The following is a 25,242-nucleotide window of genomic DNA, read 5'->3' on the forward strand; positions in this document are numbered from 1 at the left end:
CGATGCAGTAATCAGAGGAGCGGGGGCGCACAGGGTCGGCCTGCCTCTGGCCTTGACTCCGAGCTCAGCTCAAAGCCTAGGGAGCAGAGATGTCACTGGGCAAGAGAGCCACCAAATAATCACCCCCAGGGAGTTCTGAGCAGAACTTCAAGAGTGGGATTTAGCTGAGGAGGTCAGGGTTTCCTGGAGCCCTGGGGGCCCCCATCATGCCAAGTAGGAATTCCCTGTTGAATCTACAGAGCCTTGACTGGATGGGTAGGTTATGCTGTACTAGTAATGACAGTGAAGTGAGTAAGAAGAGCCAATACTCACCGGGTGCTTATTTATGTTCGAGGATTGTTCTAAGTGTTTTATACACATTAACGATTTATTCCTTACAACAACCCAAGGAAGGAGGTAATTACCCCCATTTCACAGTGAGCAAACAAAGGCACGTAAGGCTTTAAAATGTGCTCACAGTTGCCTGGCCAGTAGGTGGCAGAGTTAGCATCTGCACCCAGGCTACTGGCTCAGAGGTCATGCTTTTAACTGCCCCGCTCGCTTTACTAAATGGAGGACTGATCTTAGGGGGAGAGTTTGGGGCAGGCCCTCATAATGGCAGCCATCTCCTGAGGAGCGCTTGCCACGGGCCAGGCCCTGGGCCATGGTACTATTACAGAGGGCGGGGCTGGCTCAGAGGGTGAGGGGCCGGCCAAAGCAGCCAGGTCCTTTCCAGCTTCTAGGCCCACACTCTGACACCCCCACCTGCTGGCTCCCCGGAGCCCGGAGCAGTCCCCTGTGCCTGGAGAGCAAATGGTCAGGAAGAGGAAGCGAAGCAAAGGTCTAGGCACCCCCCCTTCTAGCCCTTCCATCGCTCCAAGCTCTGCTTGGCCTCAACCCCCCCCAGGGCGAGCTAGCGACGGTGGGAGCTCGTGAGAGGCTCGGGCAGCTTCTGCCAACGCCTCCCGCCCAAGACGCTGAGCCTCGCAGGGGGCTTAGGATGAGCTGTGTCCCTGGCAGCTGCAGCCCACATCCCCGAGGTGAGCCCATCTGTGGAGGACACATCAATTTCTCGCTACCAACGGCCCCACCGGGCAACTCCACCAGTTTGCTCTGGAGCTAAAGGCCTAGGTATGGGCAGATCATGGCCGCAAGCCTTAGGAAGTGGGGGAGCCCTTTATGGTTCTGAGGGAGGGAAGTGGCATGATCCTGAGAGAAATGATGAAGGTGTGAACTGGGGAGTGGTAGTAGGGGCAGAGGAAGGGGACAGATTCCTGAACTACAGTTGACTTTTGTGCAATGTGGGAGTTACGGGCGCCGACCCCCCCTCCCCCCGCGCAGTTGAAAATCCACATATAACTTTCGACTCCCCCAAAACTTAGCTACTAATAGCATGCTGTTGATTGGAAGCCTTACTGATAACATAAACAGTCGATTAACACATATTTGGTATATGTACTATGTACTATATTCTTAGAATAAAGTAAGCTAGAGAAAATATTAAGAAAATCATAAGGAAAATACATTTACAGTACTGTGCTGTAAAAAATCCACATATAGGTGGACCAAAGCAGTTCCTGTTGTTCAAGAGTCAGCTGTACTTGAAGGTCAAGTTGGTGGGATTTTGTGAATGACGGGGGCATAGGCATCGCAGAAAAAGGGAAGAATCAAGAATTGAATGACCTCCAGGTTTCTGGCTTGAACAAGTTGGTGGGTGGGGCTACAACCGATTCAGATAATGAATATAAAAGCCAATTAAAGATGAGCTTAATCTTGGACATGCGTATTTTGACAGGCTTGAGGCACCCAGTGGGAGGATCCAGCTGAGAGCCAGGTAGACGAGCCTGGAGCTCGAGGGTCGGGTCTGGGCTAGAGAGAGATTCTAGAGTCAATACCAGAAAATCACAAAGGAGAATAGACTTTCAGGGAGAGTACTTAGACATGAAATATTAGATTGAGTCATGTAAGCTGGGAATGGAAGCCTGAGAAATAGCCAATATTTAGGGAGAAGTGAAGGGATGGTCAGAAAGGGCAAGGAGGACCAAAGAGGCAAGGTCCCAGAAGCCAAGCGAACAATTTCATGAAGGAAGAAGGATCACAGTATCAAATGTAGTGGGGGGCGGGGGCAGAAAGAGAAGAACCAAGGACATCCTCTGGGTCTGGCAATTAGTCATCAATGACTCTTGCCTCTGGAGGGCTTGGGGTGAAGGACCGAAAGGGCAGGAGGTGGATGTGGAGCCCATGGAAATTTCTTTGTAGGGCAGAAGACCTGAACCTGTTAACAGGCTGAGAAGGACCAGGAAATAAGGTGAGGTTGAAGAGATGATAGAGGTCCCAGGAAGAAGGGGATGGGTGAGTTGGCTTTGAACAGGAGGGACATACTATTCCCAAGACCACAGCAAAGGAGGCCAAGATAAGTATGAAGAAAAACTTGCAGAGGGGAGTAAGGAAGTTGAGAGATCACACCCACTGGTCTTGATTTTCTTGAAGTAGCAAGGTAAGATCTTCTAGGGTAGGGAGAAGGGGAAATACAGGAAGGTTGCCTAGTGACCTCCAGAAAGAGTGAACCATGAGAAAGGATTCATACCAAAGGATTAATGCTCTCCCACCCCCGCCCCAAAGGTAGGGAGGAGGTGGGGGGTGGAAACTAGTCTCTCATAAGCAGAGCAGAGCTGCCCAGGGAGGAGCAGAGAAGTCAGGCTGGGTTGTGGATCCATGGTTGGGGTTTTGCTGGTGGATGAGTATGGTGGATACAAGAAAACAAAGAGTACAAGGGAGATGTAGTGGGTGGGTCTGAGTGAGGAATAGAGGAGAATCCACCAGGAAGCGTGCTGGCCTCTCCCTGTCCGTTCCCTGTGTGTCACTTCTCTTTGAACCACATGAGGATAAGTGCTAGCCTTAAACCATGGAGACCGATTCTAAGGCTCTAATCCCCGGGGCCAAACCCAATCAGTGTCTTCCAGGTAGGTCCAATCCATTACAGTATGTCTGGTGGGTTTGATGGGAAACACAGGATTTCTGAGCACGACACTAACATTCATGTCGCACCACATGAGATGGGATAGCGTGTCACTTCGGCTCTTTTCTGTCATCAATGGCAGGGATCCTAATCTCTGTTCCAGGTGACGAGCAAAGCAGTAAACTCTCCTGCTGGGCCCCCTGTTCTTTCATCATCCATAGAAAGATGAGCTACACTCTTCAGTAGTCATCTAAAAATCAATTTTTTGTGCGTGAGGTGAAGCATATTTAGGTATTTTGGCTACTAGGAATTCTTATGTAAAGTGAACAGTCATTCTAATTTTAAATTATTTCCAGATATTTGGCTTATTTATGGTGACAACTGCTTGCTTCATATCAAATCCTTAAAACCACCAAAACCTGGTTGGATCATCTGCAGGACTTAACCAAAACTCAGAGACACACAGGACTCAAGGTTTCCCCTAGGCGGTGTGGTTTAGTGGGGACCCAACAGCATTAGACACCCATTGCTGGATTGGTTATTCTCAACAAGTTAACACACCCATCTGCCCACTTTAGAAAAGACCCAATTTGGTCTGCCCCTTGAAGTGCACACAGCCCCACTGTGAAAGAATCACATTGCCCCCGCCCCACCGGGCTTCGAGAGCAGTGGGTGGCCCTAGTGGGTGCTGCGTCTCTACCAGGCAGACAAACACGGTAGAAACCAGGGCTGGCTCCTCTGCCTGGCCTCCCGTCCGGGGCACATGTAGCTCCTGTCAACCCCACCGTAAACCTTCACGCTGGCTTAGCATATCTGTGCAGGATCCCACAATCATTCTGGTCCCTTCTCAGCTGTGTCCCTCGCTTGCTTCCAAGGCCAACTCCCAAGTCTCTGCTCTTCCCGGAAGCCCCATCCGCATGTTCACCCCCTCCCATCCCTTTTAGTGCTTGTACTGGACTTTGAACTTGGGCAAATCTTGGCAAACTGAGATCCCCACCTCATGTTTATTCTCCTGGCCCCCACCTCTCACCAAGAACCAGCATGGGGCTCTGCACACAAAGCTTCTAAATACCTGTTTGTTCGCACAACCCAAGGGCAAAAACTTCAGTTAGACCCCCCTGGTCCCTCTAGGTGCACTGTTTCTGCGGGGTCTTGGACGCACCCCGCGCTGCACTTGCCAGGAGGGAATGGGGGGCCCCTGACGGTGCGCACACTTGCTGCTCCCAGGCAGTTCTGTTTTCCTGGCTGCCCCAGCCCCTCTGAATAGCTGTGGGTTTTCATCAGGGAAAACGTATGGATTTTGCAGCAAGCACTTTTTACTGTATCTGTAAGATACTGACAGCAGGCCCTGTTCAGAGTTTAAGGGGGAATCTCCCACAAAGATGAAACACAAATCAAATCTCAGGCTAATTCCCCAGGGCCAGTGGATAGAGCTTGTGAGGGGCCGGTCCCCACCCGTCAAGTGAGCAGGAATCCTGGCGAGCCCCGGGCCTCTGCCGGGACCCCCCGTGGGCCCTGCCACAGCCACCGGGACTGTCTAAGCTCTGCTTCTCTGCCCGGACCTAGTAAGGACCACGTTCTCTGTCCCCTCTCTGAGAAGCAGCGTTTATCAGATCACTTGTGAAACACGCCCAGCGCTCTAGACCTCTTGAAATCCAGAAAGTGAGAGAAATCAGACAATTTAATTGGCTTCCTTGGTCTACAGACAACGGAAGGACAAACGTCTCTCTCCATGCACTGGTACAATGAATGAGAGCCGAGCGACAATCCCAGGACAGGCGCCGTGGTATTCAGACCCGCTGCTCGGCCTCCTGGTCACGTGGTCCCACCAACTGTGTGGCTCAGCGACTGCAGACCTGGGGAGGCGGGGGGACGGCCTGGCCCCTGAGGTGGGAGTGAGGGGCCAGCGGCCACAGGGAGCGAGGGTGGGGGGGGGACAAGTGTCTGGGCGTGCCCTGAAGACAGGGCAGCTCAGTGGCATCAGCTGCCCCATCAGAGCCGTCCTGAGGGCTGGAAGCAGGCTGAGCTGGGGCTGAGGTATCAGGGTCGGGAGGAAGGTGGCCAGAAGAACCAGGCAGAGAAGGGGCACATGCTGACTGCTTCCCTCCCACACACTGAGCTCCTGACGACCCGGCTCCATCCTGCAAAGGGTAAGGACACTCCCACGCTTTGGAGCTGAAGGGGTGGCAGGGGTGAAGTAAGGAGGTACGGACTGTTCCAATCCTGAGGCCACCTGAAGCGTCTCCGCTCCGTTCTGGCCTGCCACCCCCTCCCCTCAAGCCCGAAGACTGGAGCAGGCAAACCCGAGATCAGGGACCCCACCACTCTTCCCAGATTCCATCGGCAGACGACACCTTTTCTAAAGAGAGGGAGGAGAAGGAAAAAGGCCATGGGCTTCTAAAGAGAAATCCTGGGACGGGTGGCACCGAGGGCTGGGGAAGGGGCCTCTGGCTCTGCCCAGCCCTGGAAGCTGGCAGCCGTGGCCTCTGGTCCTTGACCCAACCTCGCCGGCCCACCTAGCTGAGCATCTTGTGCCGATCGAAGACTGTCTTGCGCTGCTCCTGCACCTGCAGCTTCCACCGCTGCTGAGCGCCCTCCACGCGCTCCAGGACGGTGTTTGCTCGAGGGCCCCCCAGGGAGGCAGTGGTGGCAGCCACAGAGCGAGCATCCTGCAGGGTAAGAGACAGGAGAGAAGGTTCAGCACGGTGAGCCGGGGCGGGTCTCGGAAACCCGACACGGAAAAAATGCCCCTACAGCAGTCCCAAAGGCTGAGCCCCCCCCACCCGAGACTGGGAGGCTGGCCCTCCTCGACGGCTGGGGGCTGCTCGAGGGCCTCGCCCAGCGCACCAGGCCAGTGGCAGGCTCGGGGTTCGGAGAATGTGTAGGGCGCCCTGGGAAAGGGGGCGCTCTGGGAGGAGCATTATCTAGGGCCCCAGTTACCACACAGCTGTAGTTCAAATTGGGTCCCCAACTGCACCCCACTGGCCAATTTCTAACCCTCAGGAGGAATACTGAGTGTTGGCCTCAGGACCTCACGGGGTCAGCGCAGAAGCCCTGATGCCCTTTGTGGCTTGAGGAAACGCATCGGTGAGCGCCAGGGCGGGCACCAGGCTGCAGAACCCCCCCGCCCTGCCAGCCACCGCCCAGGGACAGCAGGACGACCCGGGCACTAGGGCCTGGCCTCCCGGGGCAGGGAGCACATGGGTACCAGTGGGGAAGATGGGCCCACTGAGGAGTGTGCACGGGCACTGCTCTGCCAGGGGCTGGGACACCCGGCTGACTGCCCCCGGCAAAGAAGGCGTGTCCCTCACTCAGGGAGTGTGGCATGGATGGAAATCCACCCCGGCACTCCCATTCCAGAGCCCGCCTGGCCCACTCTCCTCTGACAGGTTAGGATAGCTCAGCTCCTCCTCTGTGTGCCCGGCTGATCCCCTTCCCCTCTGCTCTCGGAACCGCTTCTGTTGTCAAAGGCAGCAGCTCCCCTAATTACCACCTCTCTGCCTCTGAAGCTCCGGAGCCCATGCATTTCCTGCAGGACCCCAACCTGATCTTTGGGGGGAATTAGAGCCGAGGGCCAGGCCCACACCCCCGTGGGGATTTCCTCCCTCGCTCTCCCTGCCTCTCATCTCCTGCCACACATCTCTTAAGGGATTAGCACACCTCTCTAAGCCCAGAGCCGCCCAGTAAATGCAACTTTGCTTCTAATGCCCTGCGCTGGCACGGCTTCTGTCACCTCGCAGCTGCCAGGCTGGGGAGAAGGGAGGGGTGGGTGAGGCGAGGGGAGGGGAGGCAGAGAGCTGGCAGTTGCAGAGAGGTGGCCGGCTAGGGCTGAGGCTGGCAGGCAGTTCACTGTCGCCGCAGAGCTGAGTCACTGTCTCGTGAGGGACAAGGCCTCCCTGGGGGGTCCGGGTCCAGGACCCTGAGGAAGGCTTCCTGGGCCCGCAGAGCTGCCGATCCCAGCAACACCGAGGACGCAGGTGCTGACAGCCTCAGGCAGGGGGCGCACTGAGCCCAGAGTCAGGACTCCTGGGTTCTAGACTGGGCTCCGAGGGGCCATCTTCTCCCTGTCTCAGGCCCCACGCCCCCCCGGCCCCCAAGGGGGCCCATCTCGGAGGCCTGCAGTGGGAGCTGGGACAGAGGGACAGCCTTAGCCACCTGGCAGCTTTGGGTCCCTGGACAAGTGACTATTTCTCCAAGCTTCAGTTTAATAAAGCCAGTCTTTGCAGACTTCTTTGACTGTCCTGTCAGCAGAAATAACAGGTACCTCACGACCCAGTGTGTGTGCACAAACATATGCATACGCAATAAACAAGTTTTACAAGACACTTAAGTATGAGGCATTCTGATATTCTTTGCTCTGCTCTCCTTCATTTTTTTAAAATGCTGGCTATGACTCACAACTGATTTCATGACCTAATGGCTTGTGACCCATACTCTGAAAAACAAGATTTAGGATGAGGAGATGGGTACGGCAAGGTTAAATAAAATCATATATATAAAGTTCTTAGTACTCTGGCCGTCACGGAGTAGGAGCTCAAGAAACGTTTCGTTTTCTCCTTCCCTGGCAGTTCAGCTCAGGGGTTGAGGACACCGTGGAATCAGACAAACCCGGCTCTGAATCTTGGCTCTGACACCTATCGGAATAGGACCCTGGGCAGGTCAGCTCATTCTTGGAACCTATGTCCCTATCCGTAAGACGGGGACGGCAAGAGATGCCTCTTCATGAGACCAGGAAAGCAAAGCCTTTGGTGGCGCCTGGCAGACAGCAAGCGCTCAATTCACAGCAGACACTAGCTCTGGGGTCTCCGAGGCGGGAGAAAGGGGGAGAGAGTTGGCAGACTGCTGCCAGAGGGAGCTGACTTTGAAAAAGGACCATGGCACCGCACCACTTTTCAATCCCGTCCCTTCCTGGTTCAGCTGCACCAGCCGGCTGCTACCGGGGGCCAAGGCCAAGCCTCCGGGTGGCCGGGTAGGGGCGATGGGCACTGAAGCCCCACCGGGACCTGGCTGCCCTGGCTTCGGGGGCCCAAGGGGCTTCTCTCCCTCCCCACCTCTCATCTTGTCCCTTCCGGGGCCCACGAGGAGTGCCGGGGTGTGAGCCCCGGAGGCAGGCTTGGAGGGATGGGCCAGCCTCAGCCCAGCTTCTCCTTGAGGGCTCTGCAGCTCAGAGAACGTCTTGAGGAGGGGAAGGCAGAGGAAGCCAAGAACAGAGCATTAAGGGAACATGCTGAAATTCACCGCATGACCACAGTATCGTTTGTTTGCCCTTCATGTAAAGTCTTAACAAACAGCTCCTAAGTGGGGGAAAGCTGCTGCTGAGAGGCTCCGTGTTTCCACTGCTAATAGTCTGATTAAAAGGTATTAAAGCTTCCATGTCTGTTCTAGAGATGGCCCAGAGTGGGGCCTCATCCTTGCCTGTTCTGGGGCAGAATGGCAGCTGGAGGCGGGAGAGAAATCACACCATTTCTAGCCCCTTCCCTCTGAGGCAACTCAGGGAGGCAGGAGGGCAGCTACGAGAGGAGGAAGGCGCCTGGGTCCCGACGGGGTGCCAGGGGGTGCCCGGTGCGACCAGACTAGCATGGCGATGACAAGTGTCACTGTGTGCCACGGGCTCTGTTAAGTACTTTACGTGGATTCTCCCCAGGCTTGGGGGTACTGGGTAACATTACTCCCATCTGCAGACAAGGAAACTGAGGCACAGGTCACACAGCCCTGTGGTGGCTGAGTGGGGGCTGGAACCCATGTCTGTGTTCTCCTACCCCAGCACTCTGCTGGCTGCTTCTTTGGCTGGTTGCTCCTAAGAGGGAGCCAATGTGGAAAAAAAAAAAAGCAAGCCGGTATCTTTCCACGAGATCAGAGTAAGGCACCAGGAATCAGGGACCTCAGGCCAGGCTCTCCTCGCCGGGCCTGGGAGGCCCCAAATCCTGGTGTGCACAGGCCAGAGCTGACGACCACCGTCAACGCGGCCCAGAGGAAAGCTGCCCGGCCCGCGGGCTGAGGACAAGAGGACAGAGGAAAAGAATCCCCACTTAGAGCTGCGCTCCCTCCACCCTTCCCCCAGTCCCGGGAGTGGGGGCAGGACAGGCAGTGCTGTCACTTACCCGGTCACGCAGCTCGGAATGGCCCGGGTACAAAGTCCTTCCGGAAGGGGACTACATGGCCGCCCTCAGTTTTCCAAGTTTAACCCAAAGCCTTCCCGCTGTAGCCAAACCCCGCCGCGTCTCTGCTGCAAAGCTCTCCCTGACTCCCACTCGCTGCCAGCCGTGGTCCTAGGACATCCCGTAATGCCATGCTCCCACGCAGACACGCTGCCTGCTGACTCGGCTACCCAGACAGAACGCATGTGGGCAGAGCATCAAGGCCTCTGGGCTGGCTGAGCGCACACTCCCCCACGCCCCCCAGCCCTGCAGCCACCCGGGTCCACGTGGCGGCCCCTCACCGCCCAGCCTTTGCCCGTGCCGCCCCAATAATCACCATGCCACTGATGTGCTCAGACTGCACAGAAAGGTCTCATTCTCAGGAGTGAACAAACACTTGTCAAAGTGGCGCACACATTATCACAGCGATGTTGAGGTTAGAACAATTACAGCCATTCCACATGGAGAAAAGTACACTAAGAGATTAGGCGTCATGGCTAGTAACTGGCAGAGTGGGACTCCGACCCAGAGCTATGGTTCCAAAGCCCGGCTCCTGACAACAGTGCTGGGAGCCTCCCACTGGACGCTCTAGAAATGGTTAGTGGCTGCATCCCACACTCTTCTGTCCGCCCCCAAAGGAGAACTGTCCCCATCAGTGTGTCTTCTTCAAGTTTCTCCGTCAGCCTCCCAGGGCCAGGGCCCTCAGCTGTGTGCTGCCCGACCATCCCTGCACAAGAAGGGCGGCCGTCCCGGGGACCCTGAACCTTCTCATCACTCCGGCTCCTTCACGACCCCAGATGCCCTCATCACCACCATTCTTCGGTTCCCCATACGTCCCTCGCACACCGGGGGCCTAGAACCGTACCCAGCCCCCGCAGGCTGAGATCTCTGAGGACCCCTCAGAGCCCAGGGTGCTCATGCCGCGAGGAGCAGAGACACCCAGAGCCGCATGGAAACCCTTATTTCTCGCTCTTCAAAGAGGGCCAAACCCGTACATCTAAAAAGCTCTGTTTGCCGTTTCTGCCCCAGCAAACATGCTTGCTTCCTCCTTTCAAAGGGTGTCTGAGCCTGGGGATTAGGCCTAATGCTGCCGGAATCCCAGGGGAGGCAGTGCTCAGCAATCAGGGCCCACTGAGGCCTGCCAGCACTTTCAAAGGGAACACGACAGGCTTTCATCTCCCTCCTCGGGGGTGCTGGGGCTGGGGCTGTGGTGGAGGCCTCCCTTCCTCTTCCAGACCTCTCGCCCCAGGGCAGGAGAGCTCCTGGCTACAGGAATTGGGGAAATGGAGCCAAGGGCCCCCAAACCTGGGAAGTGATCCAATCCCCAGATCTCATCTCTGATTGGATCCCAGACTTGGGGTAGGGGGTGGGGCAGGGGCACGGAGCCTGGACAGTTTCCTCCCCAAGGTCACTGAGTTATAGGGGCCTAGGCAAACTTCCAAAGAACCTGAGAGGTCCCGTTCCAACTTTCTTCCTTTTGGAGTGAAAGCTAGATCCCTTACCCCAGGGGAGACCCCATCCTTCTTGCTTCCTTCTTAAGGGAAACACTCTCCAGACCACTAATACCCCAGAGACACAGCTTCAGCCCTGGCTCTGCCGCTGTTTGGCCAGGTGGCCTTGGGACCTGCTCTCCTTGCCCCCCACCCCCCCTCCCTGCCCCATGTGAACTGAGAGAGGTGGGTCAGCAGAGTCCCCCCCACCATCCAAGGCTGGGACACTGGGTCTCTGGAGAGACGAGATCATTGGCGCTGACTCCAGTGTCCCTACAGCAGCTGAGCTGTCACTCTCCCACGCGTCTTCTGAGCTGGCTCGGATGACCCCCTCTGCCAGGAAGCCTTCCTTCCCGAACTAACAGGAAGAGGAGAAGTCCCCAGCCCCTGTCTAATAAAGAGCTTGCCAAAGCACCTAGCTTTCTCCCTGACTGCCATCTCCTAACACCTGATCTCACCCACTGCTTTATGGCTCATTCACTTGGCTTGAGCTCTGTCTTGGGGCTTCAACCCCTGAGGGCAGACATGAGCTCTGTAAATCTACACAGTGCGGCCCGCAGGAGTTGAGAGGCCAGAGGGAAGAAGAGAAGCCCGGTGCATGGGAAAAAAATGGAGCTGCTGAACCCCCAGGAGGGATGACCTGGGAACACCTAAGTTGGGGGCACCACACAGAATCATGAGGGGAGGGGATGGGGAGCCGGGCCAAGTGCCGAGACTAAGGGGCAGTGCGTGCTATGGGTGCTGAGCGCGTGAGCAGACCCCACTCACAGCTGCCCCGAGGTGCTCCCCTAACCACCCTCCAGGTACCGGGGAGCTGCACTCTGTGCACAGATGGCTGTACCTCAGGTCAGGGCATCAGACTGACCACCTTTTATTTCCTTCTAGAACGTCGGGGTAGCAGGTGAGGGGTGTCATCCCTCCCACCGCTCTCTCCCAGGGCAGGAAATCTCCCCTAGAGTGTGTAGCATGGGCTTGCCAGCTTCAGCTTCAGAGCTGCCTAAGGCACCCCACTGCCCCCGCAGGCCCCCAGGGTACGTGGCCAGATAGCACTTCCTCGTAGGGCACTCCTCCTCACTCGGCCAAAATCCGCACCCAGGGAATATACACCCTTGGATCTGGGATCTGCTCTCAGGAACTCGTTGGCCACATCTAACCCCCCTCTCCCCTTAAAGCCCCCCCACACAAAGAGAGGCAGCTCTGACTTACGCCTCAGAGTGGGTAGCGCCCGGGTCTCCTGGGGGAGAGGGGCCTGGGCCTAGACCCAGAGATGGCAAGCTGCCCTCCCCTCTGGCACCACATCCAGGACGGCAGGAGACACAACAAGGCCATGCCCAAGAGCCATGCATTCCAGAGAAATCGCAGCACGGGCTGTGTAATCACGGGGCTGCATCTCTCAATTACTCCCCCAGCCAGGACTGCAATTACCACATTACCCCTAATCACCGACTGTTTATTAGCGATGCCCCTCCCCGTCAGAGCTATTACTGTACACTAATAACCAGGTAGGCACGCAAGGTTTCCTCTTGAACACAGACCACCCAACTGCCAGGGCCGCCACCTCCCAGGCCCCAGCTCCAAGGGGCGAGGCTCATCCTCTCTGCTCCCCCTTTGGCCAAACTCATGTCAGTGGGAGACTAGGGGCAGACTGGGATCGGTCCAGCCACATACCCAGGAGAAGCAAGAGGGCCCGTGGGATGGCCAGGCCTCCCTCTTTCCCCGGCCTCGTCCCTGTGCTTGTGCTGGCCCAGACCCATGACGCCCCATGGCTGCACACGGCGATCTGAGCCCCGGACCCTCTTGGCGGGGGGGGGTGGGGAGGGACCGCCCTTTCCCATCTCCAACCCGGTGCTTGACATGTTCTAAATTGTGACAGCTTGGTGGCAGTTTAGCCAATGCCTAGTGATTTCCAGTGACCCCAAACACACTCGCTTACGAGGGAGCCCACCCAACCCATTATCAACTGTGTCATCTGCAAGAAGACTTCTTAGATCGTGTTAAATCTCCCTCTCCTAACTCCCAACTATGGGTCCTTGTACCCCTGGCTTTACCGGGGGTGAGACTAAGCTCTCTCCCACCAACACTGGAAGGCTGCTATCATGTATCTCCTTGAGTTTGGTTTGGTTTTTTTTTTTCAAGCTCAACACCTCCCAGTTTCTTCAACTTATTCTCCCAGGACATGGCTGAGATGCTTCACCCTACAAGCCCCTTTGTATGTGTGCTCGTTCCCGCACTCCATCCCTCAGTCTGGAGATACGCAGCACTAAGGTCCGAGCTGACAGACTGGTCTGTGCTTTCCACAACTGCCCAGAGCCCACCCCTCAGGGCAGCGCGGCGGCAAGGCCTGCCCTGCCTTCGCATACCACCGCTCTGAGGCTGCCCTGGTGGCTGTGTGGTCCCACAGAGGGCGAGCTCCGGGCATAAGGATGAGGAGCCTCCCTGGGAGAGCACGCTGGCTCACCGCAGCCCTGCTGGGCCAGCCGCACACGCGCACCACCTCTCGCTCCCACCAAGAGCTTCTCACTGCAGCCCACCTCTCTCCCACCCAGGGCTTCCTCTGCAGGGCGCCCGTAACCCCTCAGCATGGGGACAGATGGAGGAGGGTGACAGCGGCTGCTAGCCATGCCAGGCCTGGCCTGAGCCCCGCCAACCCTGACCTGAGGGGTTCGCGGGCTGCCTGGGGTCAGTGGTTCCCTTCGTTATCTAATGGCGTTGAAACTCCTTAGCCTGACATTTGAGGCCAGTGATAATCTGGTCTAAACTTACTGGCCAGCTCTATTTACCACAATTCCTACATGCCTACCTTATCCTTGAAATGCTCCAAATTCCTCAAGCACCTCAGCACCACTATCTACCTTACTACTCATTGGCCCTTAAAATCCTACTTTTCCCTTAAGGGGCCCACGTTGTGCTTTGCGTCGAGCAGGCACTCGGCAGATGTCTACAGAATCACTAAAGAATAAACGTGCTATCTCCAAGTCTACCACCCACTTGACACCTGCTCAGTGTCTGAGCAACCAGGATATGACGTGCGTCTACACGTGACTGGCCCTGGTTGGTCCATTTCCCCTCAGCCCGGAAAGGCAGGACAACGCAACATATGCCCCTGCCCCCACCCCCCCGACTCATGCATCCAGGCCGATGCCAGGCATCAGGAACACTGCAGGGCCACCTCCTGCTTCATGTGTAAGTGCAACGGGCGGTTCCCTGCCGAGGAAAACTCTGGAGTCTGGGTGACGTGTAGGACACTGAACAGGAGAAGAGCAAGTCGGAGCATGGGGGGGGGGAGGGACATGGAGCCCCACCTAGGCCTCCGCGATGCTACTCTGGTTCTGCGCTGGGGACTCACAGGCTCGGAGCCCAGGGCCCTGGCACCCAAAGCCCCAGTTACCTCATTCTCCTCCTCATTGTGCAGATGTTCGGTGTACGCATCCGGCTTTCGAATGAGAGGGTCCACCAGCATCAGGAAGGCCATGTAGAGCAAGAGGGCCCCCACCACTGACAGGTAGATGACAATGATGACCTGAGGGAGAGAGCCGGCCGGCCCCGTGAACCAACACTCTGGTCCAGGACGGCCATGCGCGTGCGGCGGCGACAGGGGCTGCCTCGAGCGCCACACTGGGGGAGGGCCCAGAGGCTGTGGGCTTGCAGGCAAAGACAGAAGGGACAGGGGGGCCCTATTCCACATATTTGCCAGCTCTGCCCTAAACTGAGGGGATCCCACAAGAATAGCGGACATAAAGACAACAGATTATGAAGGAAAGCACCTGGATCCTGACACCCCAAGATGCTCCCAGGGGTGCGGAAGCGGGGCCTACCTGGCTCTCCCCAAGAAAGGGTGGAAAGCAACAGGACACACAGTAAGAGCAGGGAAGAACCGGCTGGTGGAGAGGCCTGAGGCTGAGCCCCAGGGCACGAGGGCTCCCTCCCCACTGCCAAGTGCGGGCGGACAGGTGGGAAGGTCCAGTCCCAAGAGGGCACGCCAACGGGCGGAGGGAGACAGGCTGGCGAGAAGGTGTGCCCTGAAGGCTGGAGGCCACATCTTCCCCTCCCGTCAGTCACCCTGCATGGAGGTGACAGCCAGTGACAGAATGACAAATCTCTTCCGTACACGGAGAGGCTCACAAGCTGCAGTAACTTCCGTTTTACAGAAAAGACAGATTCAGTGAGGCTAACTCAGTGCCTCCCAGTGTGGTGCTCTGGACTCTCCACGCCCCCCAGTAGCCACGGCGGCGTCACTAATACACCTCTGTTACCGGGACGACAGAAGCACCTTCACTGGTGTCCAAATGCCTGCTGGGCAGCCAGCACTCACCTGACTGAGAACCATGAACCGAGGTCCCAAGGTTAGCAAATGGTAGAGGTTTTTAACCTGAACACAGATTTACTGACTCCGGCTCACATGCTTTTTCTTCTTCCACAACGCCTGGCCATCACTGGCTTCTGATCCCAGCCTTGGCCCCAAATGGACTGTGATGAGTGATAAAAGAGAGAAACCTTGGGACGTTCAGGTCAAAGCCCAGCTCAGTCAAAGGTCAAGTTCAACTGGACTAACTTCCTCCCTGACTGGGGCACCAGCGTTCATGCCTCCTTAAACAGGGCCAATGGTCAGACCTCTTGCCTGTACCCCGGGAAGGGCAAGGGGAATGCAGATTGAGTCTCTAGTAGGCTGAAGCTGGGGGGGTGGGGGGAGCCTCCTAGGGAGGAGGACTGGAGGGAAACTTGAGGGATTAGGAAGTGTGTCTGATGAGCGCCCCGTGTCGGGAAGTCCCTTTCTGCCAAATAGGGAGAGGCGACACCTGGCTCAGCACTGGGTCTCAGCCATCTGGTCCCCAGAGGGTGGGGGCCCTGGAGCATGTTCAGAGCAGGAGAAAGACGCTCCAGGAGGGGCTGGCTCAGGCGGGAGGATAAAAGGAGTTGAGTCTGCACAGCCTGATGGGGCGAGGACTGAGAGGTGGGGGACAGACAGCTGCTTCCCATCAGAAAGGTGAGAACACGGGAGGACAGCAGGACTGGGAAGGAGCTGCCAGCTCCCTGGTCTGGGCAAGACAGCAGGGAACATCACCTCCCTTCCTGAGCCTCAGGAGAAACGGGATGGACTAGGCAGTGCCGTTAAACTCCTCAATTCCTTTCTCGATGCTATTTCTAGACTCTCCAGAGGACCAGAAGTAAGCTGAAAATCTAGCCAGGAAGAGCTTAAGTCAGAAATTGGGACGCGGGGCCTGGCTCAGGAGTCAGAACCCGGACTAGGAGACCCCAGGGGAGGCTCCGGGTAGATGAGCCTCTGCTAGTGTGAGCCGTGGTCCTGTGGAGCCCGCCTAGTGATACAGGAAAGGCCAAGGCCCCTGCCTTCACTTGCTCCGGTGGTGGCCGTGTCTCCTGCTTCTCTCCCGAACTCACCCAACAGTCTTTGAGAACGAGGTTCGGGACCAAAGCCCCTCCTGCCCAGGTGCCACCACGCAGACACCCAGCCCTGATGCACAGCTCTCAGGGGGCCTTTCAGGAGTCTGAGGCCACTCTGGAAGCTCAGTCAGACTGGGTATTCTGGGAGGGCGGCCTTACTGTCCTATTAGCAGCACCCTGCGTGTTATCCAGCACATAAAAGGCACCTGAAAGAGGCTTACTGAACGAATGGAAGAAAGAAGAAGGGGGAAATCGGAAAGAACAGGAGGAAAAAAGTGACATGAAGCACCTCGCCCAGGTTCCCTGCCCCCCATGTAATGGGAGCCACTGGACAGATGTCAGAAGACAGAGCTGGCTCCAAGAAGGTGTGGGAAGCAGGCCCCTGTGTCTGTGACCAGGCCAGCCCAGAAGCCAGTCCCACAGCCACTTGGAATGTTCCAGAATACAGCAAAAGATCATGGGTGCCGGGCAGCCAGGGAGCAGGGTGGGCCCGAGCCCCGAGCCCCAGGCTACCTTGATGGTGGTGGTGCTGCGCTCCTCGTACTTGCACTCACACAGCAGGCAGTAGGCCTCCACGTCGTGGCCGGGTACCGGCATGGGCTCCACCACGTGCAGGCAGTTGCTGGAAAGAGACAGACGGGGCTGTGGGAGCAGGGCCCCCGGCAGCAGGCAGCCCGGGAGGGGAGGGCGGGGCAGAGGAGAAGGGGCTCCCAGGGAGTGGGGAGAACAGCCTTCCCAGCCCACCAGCACCTGTCCCCGGCCCACCCGAACCAGCTCTCTAAAGTGCACCTATGGTGCTGGCACCAAAAATGCCAACATTTCCCAAACTGCTGCCCTCAGCTGCCTTCTTATCTCATGCCGTGCACCCCTCCCCGCCGCCCCGACTCCCATGGGCTCGTTCAATCCAAAGATTTCCCAGTCAGAGCTGGGGAGGCCCAGATTGGAGTCTTAGACTAGAATCCCTAGTCAGGACCGCCCCCCGGCACCCTTCCATCAGGCTGCCCGCTAGTCACCACAGGAGCAGCCCACAGGGACGCTCCACGGCCACCCTCCCGTGTCCCTCTGCCCCAGCTCCCTGGGCTGTGTCCCCAACGGCACAGAGCACCCCTACCGTCCCCTCTGCTGACCAGGTCCAAACCTGGCAATCACCTTTGACGCTACCTTTTCCTCTCACCTATGAATCCATCAAATGCCAGTGATTTTTACCTCCTTAAAAATTTCTAAGACCGGGCGCCTGGGTGGCTCAGATGGTTAAGCATCTGCCTTCGGCTCAGGTCATGATCTCAGGGTCCTGGGATCGAGTCCCGCATCAGGCTCCCTGCTCCTTGGGAGCCTGCTTCTCCCTCTGCCTCTCTCTCTCTCTCTCTCTGTCTCTCATGAATAAATAAATAAAATCTTTAAAAAAAAAAAAATTTCTAAGACCCACCTTCTCCATTGGCTCCCACTGCCCTGTCTCAGCTCAAGGTCTCATCACTGTGTCCTCGGACCAGTGCCCCGGGCTCCCATTGCCCTCGCGCCTCTCATCTAGCCCTGTGCCTCTACTACCTTCTCCACCCGGGAGCTCAGTGGTGTTAGCAAAATCAAACTCCTGTCACGTCACCTCCCCCCGCTGAAAGCCTAAAGCTGGTCAAGGCCTCCCACAGGGCCTCTAGGGTGAGGCCAAATGAGCTGCTCCCCCTGGGGTACCCACGGCTCCACCTCACTCCAGGCTGCCTCCCTGTCCAGTCCCATTCCCCTGCCACGCCTCACCCCACTCCCCATCCTCCAGCTCTGCTGATCTTCTAGACTCTTCTCTGAATGAGCCGTGCTCCCCTCCTTGACACATCTCCTGCCTTCTGCCAGGAATACATGGTTTTGCCACCTCCCCTTCCCACGCTTGGAATCCTACACATCCTTCAAGATCCAGCCCAAAGATCTGACCTCTCCCCACGGCAGCCAGCTCCCCACACTCATCTCTATCACAGCACTGACCACACTGTGCTGCATTCCCACTTTTACTTGTACTGTCTCCCCCTGGGGACGCTAAGTTCGTCGAGGACAGAGGCCACCTCCAGCTTCCCAGCACCCAGCGCAGGGCTGGCAGTGCAGGGCTCGGGGAACAAGCTCAGGGAACATTGCTGCCAAATGAGTCCCGTTCTCATGGCGTGCCCACTTAGCCCGCCTTTACCTAACAGTGCTCTCGACCCAGGAGAGCTAAAGATCACAGGCCCCACATTTAAAAAGACGGAAGTGAGCTCAGGAAGGCAAAGTGGCATCGCCACCACAATGAGGTCAGGACCCAAATCCCGATCCTCGGCTCGTCTTCCCATGTGACACTCTGTCTCAGTGGGGCCTGTGCCCGTGCTCAGCTCTTTGCTTGGGCCTCTTGATCGGGCTCAGCCTTCTTCAGATCAGCAGGTTTCAACAGGTTCAGTTCACAGACCACATTAAGCAAGTGCCCTCGAGAATGCACCTTGATCATTACCACTGGGGAAAGTCAACCACTCTCGGAGGTTCGCAGAGGTAAACCAGGCATCCCACTGCAACGGACGGCCAGGTCCGGGGCCCTGGGCCTATGTCCTCCTCTCTGGGATACAGAAGTTGTACCACTTGACAGCCCTCACAGGAATCCTGCAAGAGCCAATGGGGAGAACTTGGAGACAGTTCCATTAAGGGTAGTAGGTGGAAACTGAGGCTGGGCAGGATTCTAGACCCAGTGGCAGCATGGGCGACACCCCGGTAGCGGTGGGGGTGGGGGCTAGACCTGCGGTCAGCAGGTCAAATGTACAGCACGGTGACTACAGTTAACAACACCGTATTATAGGGCTTTCAGGTCTCTGAAAAAACAAGCCTGTTCTGAGCTATCCCAGGGTCCTTCTAGACTCAGGCTGGGCTTCTGGCTGAGGTATCAAAGACGTGGGATATGAAGATCAGGTGTGGAAATAAATATGAGATGTCCTCTAAAAGCCTCTGTTCCCCTTAAAAATCCAGTATGTAGCCTACGTGATTTTCCCTAAACCCCGATGATTCCAGTTTCACCTCTGGGTAACAGCTTCAACACATCACTCCTTGCTGCGTGAGTGGGTCTTCTACGTAACTAACTGCACCATTACCAGACCCTGCACGCTGCCACCTCTGGGAGGAGCCGATGGACAAGGTCAGGTTCATGCACAGTACTGGTCATCACTGCTGGGACCGTCTCTTCTCCAGAAGTCCCTACAAGCCTTCTGAGGACCAGATGCCTCCCTTTCTGAGCCACACGGGGTCCCGGTTTGGAAGGCCACGCCAATGCTGCAGTGCGATGTGTGCACTCCCCGCCAAGGGCAAGCAAGGTGGGGGGACAGGGGCAGCGGGAGGAGCGAACCCAGGTTCTCCAAACTGGAATCCTGTTATGGGAATAGGCTGTAAAGGGGTTAGGGGAACAGTAAATGGAAAGCTGTAATCTTTCTGTTGTCTCTGGCCTCTTGAGAGTCGGTAAAACCCTAAACATGATCTTGCTCTCTAAGGATTTCATTTACCTTCCTGGGGATCGGTGGTATCGAAAGACTCCAAGGACTGGTGAGAGGACATTAAGGGACAGGTTGACGGAGAAAGATAAGCTGGGTTTAATTCTCTGCTCCGCCACATATTCTGTGATTGTAGTAATTTATTTATCCCCTCTGGGTCCCCATTTCCTCAATTATAAATGGAGGCTGAACTCATCAGTGTCTTTCAGGCTTTGTTCTCTTAGGTACCCCAGGAACCACTGGGCAAGAAGGTGGTGGAGGGAGGGGCTGAGAGACGGGTCCCTCTCCGCACCAGGTCTGATTTTGTTTCACATGTTGTGTTTCCAACACAGATTCTGTCTCTAGAAAGGTTCAATTTCTAGAAGTCGGAAAGACACTGAACTAACCTACTTGGTTCCTTCCCACCCTGGGACTGCCTCTGCAACGTATCTCCTCGGCAGACCCACCAACAGAGCATCATTGTTAGGGTTTCTGCCCTCCGACAGGCGTGTGGTTATGAACTCCCACCACTAGATGGCAGAACACCAGCAGCGCAGGAACAGAAATGCGGTGACCTGTGAGGCCCGCAGCTGAGACCATTCTGGCTTTGCTCTGCACAACAAAGGGTGCAAGTATTCCCCCAGCCGTGGACCCAGGGGACAGCAGAGCGGCGACAGTGGCAGAGACCTGAAGATGTAACTGGTCTCCTCTGACCCTCGCCAGAGGGCTGGAAGACCACAGGTCAAGCCCCCCCCCAGTCCCCACCCCTACCGGGGGGTTGCCAATATTGTCGCTGGGTCCTAGAATCCTGCCCAGCCTCAGTTTCCACCTACTACCCTTAATGGAACTGTCTCCAAGTTCTCAACTTAAGATTGTTCATTGCATAATCCCCTAATTCTGACTTCTAAGGAGAAGAAAATAAACTATAGCCTGAGCAGGACTCCTTTCTCTGCGGGCATCCAAGCTTGGGTTTGCAGGCCATCTTATCACCCCAGGCCAGAGACAGGACTACTAAAATCTGCTGTTGCCTGTGGGACGTAGCCTTACTATCTGCTGTGGGGCTCAGTCTATCAATTTATTTACTGATGTTATCTGAGCTATAACCGCAAGATACAGGGAGGTCACAGGGGCTCCTCCCAGGACTTCACGTCTTAGGGCTTTGTGAATCCATCAGGACAGGCGAAACCAGAGGGAAACATTCTGCTGTGTTGTGTGAACCAGAGGAGCTCGTTTTCTGGGGCTGTGCTCTAAGTCTTTCGATGATTACCTATGTGGCCTCTAACAAGGCATGATAATATACATTAATATTAGCTAACATTTATACAGCACTTACTACATGCCAGGCATTGTCCTAAGGGCTCTGACATGGGCATGTACAAGCACGCACACGCACACGCACACACACACACTCAATATTCAATATACTGCCATCCATCTTACAGATGAGGAAACGGAAGTACTCTGGACACGAAGTCACCTGTCACATGATGAACAAGGAGCCAACCTGGATTTGAAGCCAGGCCGGCCAGATCCCGAGTCTGCACATCTAGCGAGCCTGCCTCTCGGAAAATCACTCCGACTATCTCAGAACTGGAGAAGTTCCAAATTCCCAAAGGCCGCTCGTAATCACCTAAGGAACTTTAAGAGAACGTTACTCCTGCTCCCCCTGCTCCCCGATATTTCCTGAATCCGAATCATAGGGGGAGGAGATCGAATGTACAGGAGGCAGACTACAGTTAACAACACCGTATTATATGCTTGAAAGTTGTAAAGAGAGTAGATCTTAAATGTTCTTACCACACACACACAAACGGTAATTATGTGAGGTGACGGAGGTATTCATTAACCTTACTGTGGTAACATTTCACAATATGTATGTGCATCGAACCATCAGGTTGTACACCTTAAACTTACACAAAGTGCTATGTCTAAAGGACCTCAATAAAGCTGGGAAGAAAGAAAACAACAAAACCCCAAATCTTAGGGGTAGGTGGTGCTGGGAATCTATTTTCTCAAAGCCCACCTGATGATACTAACCTACAACCAAGGAGGGGCCCTGACCTGGACACCCCCTCCTTGTGATGCGAATCCCTTCCACAGTGCCCTTAGCAAAGAATCACCCCATCTGTGCTCAGATCCCTCCAAGGATGGGGCTTCCCAGCTCTTAAAATAGCCTGGATTAAAAATGCTTCCTTCGCTCACACTTACATCTGTTTCCCTGAAGCCACCCTTAAAGCTGTTTCTACTGACTCCAATTCTACACCAAAAAACCACATTGAACATAACTGATACCCACTCCCATGTGCCCCACCTCCCAGAGCATGCCTGCCCTGCTCTTGGTCTTTGTCAGCCACCAGATGTCCCCGAGCCCTCTCCTCGTCGAGCCTCCCTTCTAGGAAGCCACTCCTTCTAGGATATGGTGTTGAAACTTCCCTTCACCAAGCTGGTCTCCTTTCTCTGAATGAATCTGTGCTTCTTTTTCTCCTTTTTAAAGGGAAGCATCCAGAAATGAATTCAGGACTCCAGGAGTATAACTGAAATTTCCTCTTTGGGTTTTAGTCTCTGCAATTATAAAAAGGGAACACTACCTATCCCATCTACCTTACAAGGCGTTAATGAGACTGGTACAGAATAACACACGTAACAGAGCTTTGCAAAAGTACACAAAAGGTCCCATCGTATGTGGGCATACTATCTACCTCGCCCAATCTCTCTACTACCATTTTGCATTACTAATAAACACCCAAATCAAAGCAAAATATCAAAATCCACTTCTCTGACCAGAAACCCCTCAGCTAGAATTCAAGACACCTGGGTCCTGTTCCCAACTGGCTGTGTGACCATGGGCAAAACAGTCCTTTGTAGGCTCTAGTGGGAAAGCAGGAGCAAGCTCATCCTCCAGGAATCCAAGAACCCCAGTAAACACTTGTAATTTCAACTAGTTGTAGCAGCCACGAGCCAGGTTGTACAGCGCCTTACCAGTCCTTCTGTGACACATTCTGGTTGTAAATGTGCCCACTGATGTTTCTATATGGTGGACAGATGCATTTGCAACGAATATCTTCAGAGCTCTGGAAGAGAAAGTACACGGTAGGCAGGTAGGCAGGGCCCCTGGCTTCACGTTCCAGCAAGACTTGTTCATATATGAATGCTCTTGACCTTGCGCATCCCCAAGTTCAGTAAGGAATGACTTCTGCAAAAAGGATGCTAATATCACAGGATTCTCAAGACAGAAACTGTCCAGGTGGCAAATGAGACTTACAGAAAACTGCCTAGGGCTGCCATTCCCCAGAAGGATGCCTGGGAGTGGGGGTGTGTGTGGCAAAGTGACAGCCCTCTACTTTGGGCCCCACACTTGCTGTGTGCACCTCTGCCCAGCAACCTTGATGGTGAGCCCCTTCCCGCCCCCAACCCAACTCCAACTTCCTAGGTTAGGAATGGGGGGAGGTAAAGGGCAGGGGTACACAAAAAGTGGATCATTTCCATGGGAATACCGAAGCAATCCCTTAGAAAGTTCCTCCTCCCTGAAATGAGTAAGAGACAAAACCACAAATAATTTTCATTCCAATCAGGAGTTCCCCAGAGGGGCTGGAACCAAACCCTCAGACTCAATCTCACTTCAAGCCTTGATGACCTTCAGAATTTTAAATTCCACAGAGCTACCCAAGCCCAGTTCTGGGTCATTTACCCCTAAAGAATGGAAATTTCTCAGGAGTCCCAGCGCTTAGGTTGGTCACCCTCCGTGTAACAGAAACTTCCAGCTGTGCAAGACTTCACACTTAAGGAGCATTTCCACAAACTATATTACTTGATTCTCCTTAAGTAGAGTAGTAGACATTATAAGCACCCCGATTTTACCCAGGAGCAAAGGAAGGTATGGGGAACTTGGATAACTCCTCCAAACACAAACTCCCCCGCTGGAATCTCACCTAGGTTTCCACTCGGATCCAGAACGTGTGCTCTGTGCTCCACCCCTCTCCCTCACTCCACCCTTACGGAGGAGGCCTGCAGTCTGGCGCCCGCGAGAACACTCCCCAAAACTACGGTCCATTGATGAGTGAGGGGCAGGGCTGGAGCAGCAGCTACCTCGGGGGAGGGGGGGGCGGGGAGCCCTGTCCGCAGGCAGGGTGGTCGCGCACGAGGTGCTGCTGGATCACCTCCCTCACCTTGTTGGCTTGAGCTGGGGGCAACAGCAAGCACCCGACCACGGCCACCAAACATAGGAGCTTCATGCTGATCGGGCTTGGGAGGCCAGCCAGACCGGACACCTGCATAAGAGACAGAAGTAGGGAAGGGGAAGGGGGCCACACCATACCCCGCACTCTCGGCCCTTTAGCCCTCCCGCCAGGACGTAGGAATGAGGTAAGGAGCTGGGTTCAGCATTCCAGGGCCTCCTAAAACCCTGTGGCCAAATACGGCCTTCCCTCTCCAAGTCTCCGGCTCTCCATCGCCCACCTGGAGCGCCCGGGAAGAGGGGGCCTCCCGGGGACTCCGCGGCCGGGGACCTCGAGTTCCTAGGACCAGGCCCCGCTCTGACCCTCGCGGCGCGTTCCACCGCCCTCCGCCATCTCCGCCTCCGCCCGCCCGCCCGGCAGCTCCTCCCCACTCAAGGCCAGATGAAAACTTTCGGTGTACAGGCTGGGAGCCCTGATCCGACCGCCAAGGCCAGTGCCCACCTAATCAGGGGTCTCGGGCCGGCCTCGGACCCCCGGGTGCCCCCAAAGACCCCCGTACCCCTCCCCCAACGCCCGGTCCGCTAACCTGCGAGGCCCGCCACCGTCGCAAAAGACCCAGCTGGTCCCGCCCCCTCCCGGCCTCTATTGGCTGCTGGAGCAGCCTCTCAGCCCAACCTCGTTATCGCCAAGGTAACAAGGCCCACCTTCGCCTGGGCTTAGAGGCTCCCGCGCAAGGGAGAGGAAAGCATTTCTCAGACTCGACCAAACAAGAAAAGGGAGCGTCAACTTTCCAGACAGAAACAGGGAAGGGTCTTGCCTTTGTGTGGCCTGTAAAACTCCCACAGCAGTGCTTCGCCCCTCCTCGTATTACACAACTCGGGGGTCCGGAGAGGGGCTAAGTTTGTTTCATCTTGTAGTTTTATAAAGAGAAAGCACTTTATACACAACAAGCTAGTAACAACAACAATAGCCTTAAAAACCCAGTAAGGGGCTTTGAGCTCACTCCCAGTCTGGAAATGTTAGTTAGGGATGCACATCTTGGCTGCACAGGACTTTACCAGGCCCCACCTCTGCTCTCCCCCGACCCAGCACCCTGAGGAGAAGGAAACCGGCGGGGGCAATGAGGTGGTGGGCTGCGCCTGGGAGGAGAGTGCACAGCCACTCACCCCGTCTCCCTGCCCCCAGCCCTGTCTGGACCTGGCAGACTGGGGCAAGGTGTGCAAGGCCAGCGTGGGGAGTGGGAAGCCGGTGGGGAGGGAGGGAAGTCTGAGGTGCTGAGGGGCAGATGTGAACGTCTTGCAGCTGTGAAGGAAAGAGGAGCCTTTTGAGTCCAGGGTACCAGACGCAGAGTGAGGACACCTAGGCTTTGGCCCTGGCTTTGACACTAAGCAGTTATGTTACCCTGGAAAAGCCACCTCCCCTTTCTGGGCCTCAGTTTCCTTATCTGTAAAATTGGTTGGTTGGATACTAAGGTCCCTTTCAGCTTTGAAATTTTGGGATTCCTGGGAGTGGCCCACACTCGCTGTTGGTGGCTGGAACCAACATATGGGCTGGGTGCAGGCAGAATTAAACGCCTCTCGGGCACTGTGGACTGCGTCAGGCTCCTTTCCTGGAGGTAGTGGGGTTTGTATTTGTTTC

At 55.8% G+C, this 25,242-nt stretch overlaps 1 protein-coding gene across 4 annotated transcripts; it reads right to left on the reverse strand.

The window, feature by feature from the left end:
- Positions 1–4,601: 4,601 nt before the first annotated feature.
- TMEM9 (transmembrane protein 9) lies at positions 4,602–24,277 on the reverse strand. Of its 4 annotated transcripts, XM_078078253.1 has the most exons (7): positions 23,885–24,032; positions 23,596–23,697; positions 22,409–22,500; positions 16,479–16,587; positions 13,954–14,085; positions 5,455–5,607; positions 4,602–5,297 (listed from the first exon to the last, which is right to left on the reverse strand). In XM_078078253.1, the coding sequence occupies exons 2-6, from the start codon at positions 23,659–23,661 to the stop codon at positions 5,455–5,457; spliced, it is 552 nt and encodes a 183-aa protein (XP_077934379.1). In that variant the 5' UTR covers positions 23,662–23,697; positions 23,885–24,032; the 3' UTR covers positions 4,602–5,297. The 4 variants fall into 4 exon arrangements, with proteins under 4 accessions (XP_077934379.1, XP_035942586.1, XP_035942589.1 ...); XM_036086693.2 differs by lacking the exon at positions 23,885–24,032 and adding an exon at positions 24,191–24,277 and having other exon boundaries at positions 4,602–5,607; XM_036086696.2 differs by lacking the exon at positions 23,885–24,032 and adding an exon at positions 24,106–24,150 and having other exon boundaries at positions 4,602–5,607.
- Positions 24,278–25,242: the final 965 nt, after the last annotated feature.

The sequence above is a fragment of the Halichoerus grypus genome, chromosome 7, assembly GCF_964656455.1.
Source record: "Halichoerus grypus chromosome 7, mHalGry1.hap1.1, whole genome shotgun sequence".
Lineage (NCBI taxonomy): Eukaryota > Metazoa > Chordata > Mammalia > Carnivora > Phocidae > Halichoerus > Halichoerus grypus.

Bases quoted from the DNA above. Each gene is read 5' to 3' on its own strand.
- TMEM9 (XM_036086693.2), bottom strand. From the start codon at position 23,661: ATGAAGCTCCTATGTTTGGTGGCCGTGGTCGGGTGCTTGCTGTTGCCC. The intron at 16,588-22,408 runs GTAAGGCGCTGT...GTCTCTTTCCAG, and splicing joins AATGTGTCACAGAAGGACTG to CAACTGCCTGCACGTGGTGG. The intron at 5,608-13,953 runs GTAACTGGGGCT...CTTACCCTGCAG, and splicing joins ACAATGAGGAGGAGAATGAG to GATGCTCGCTCTGTGGCTGC.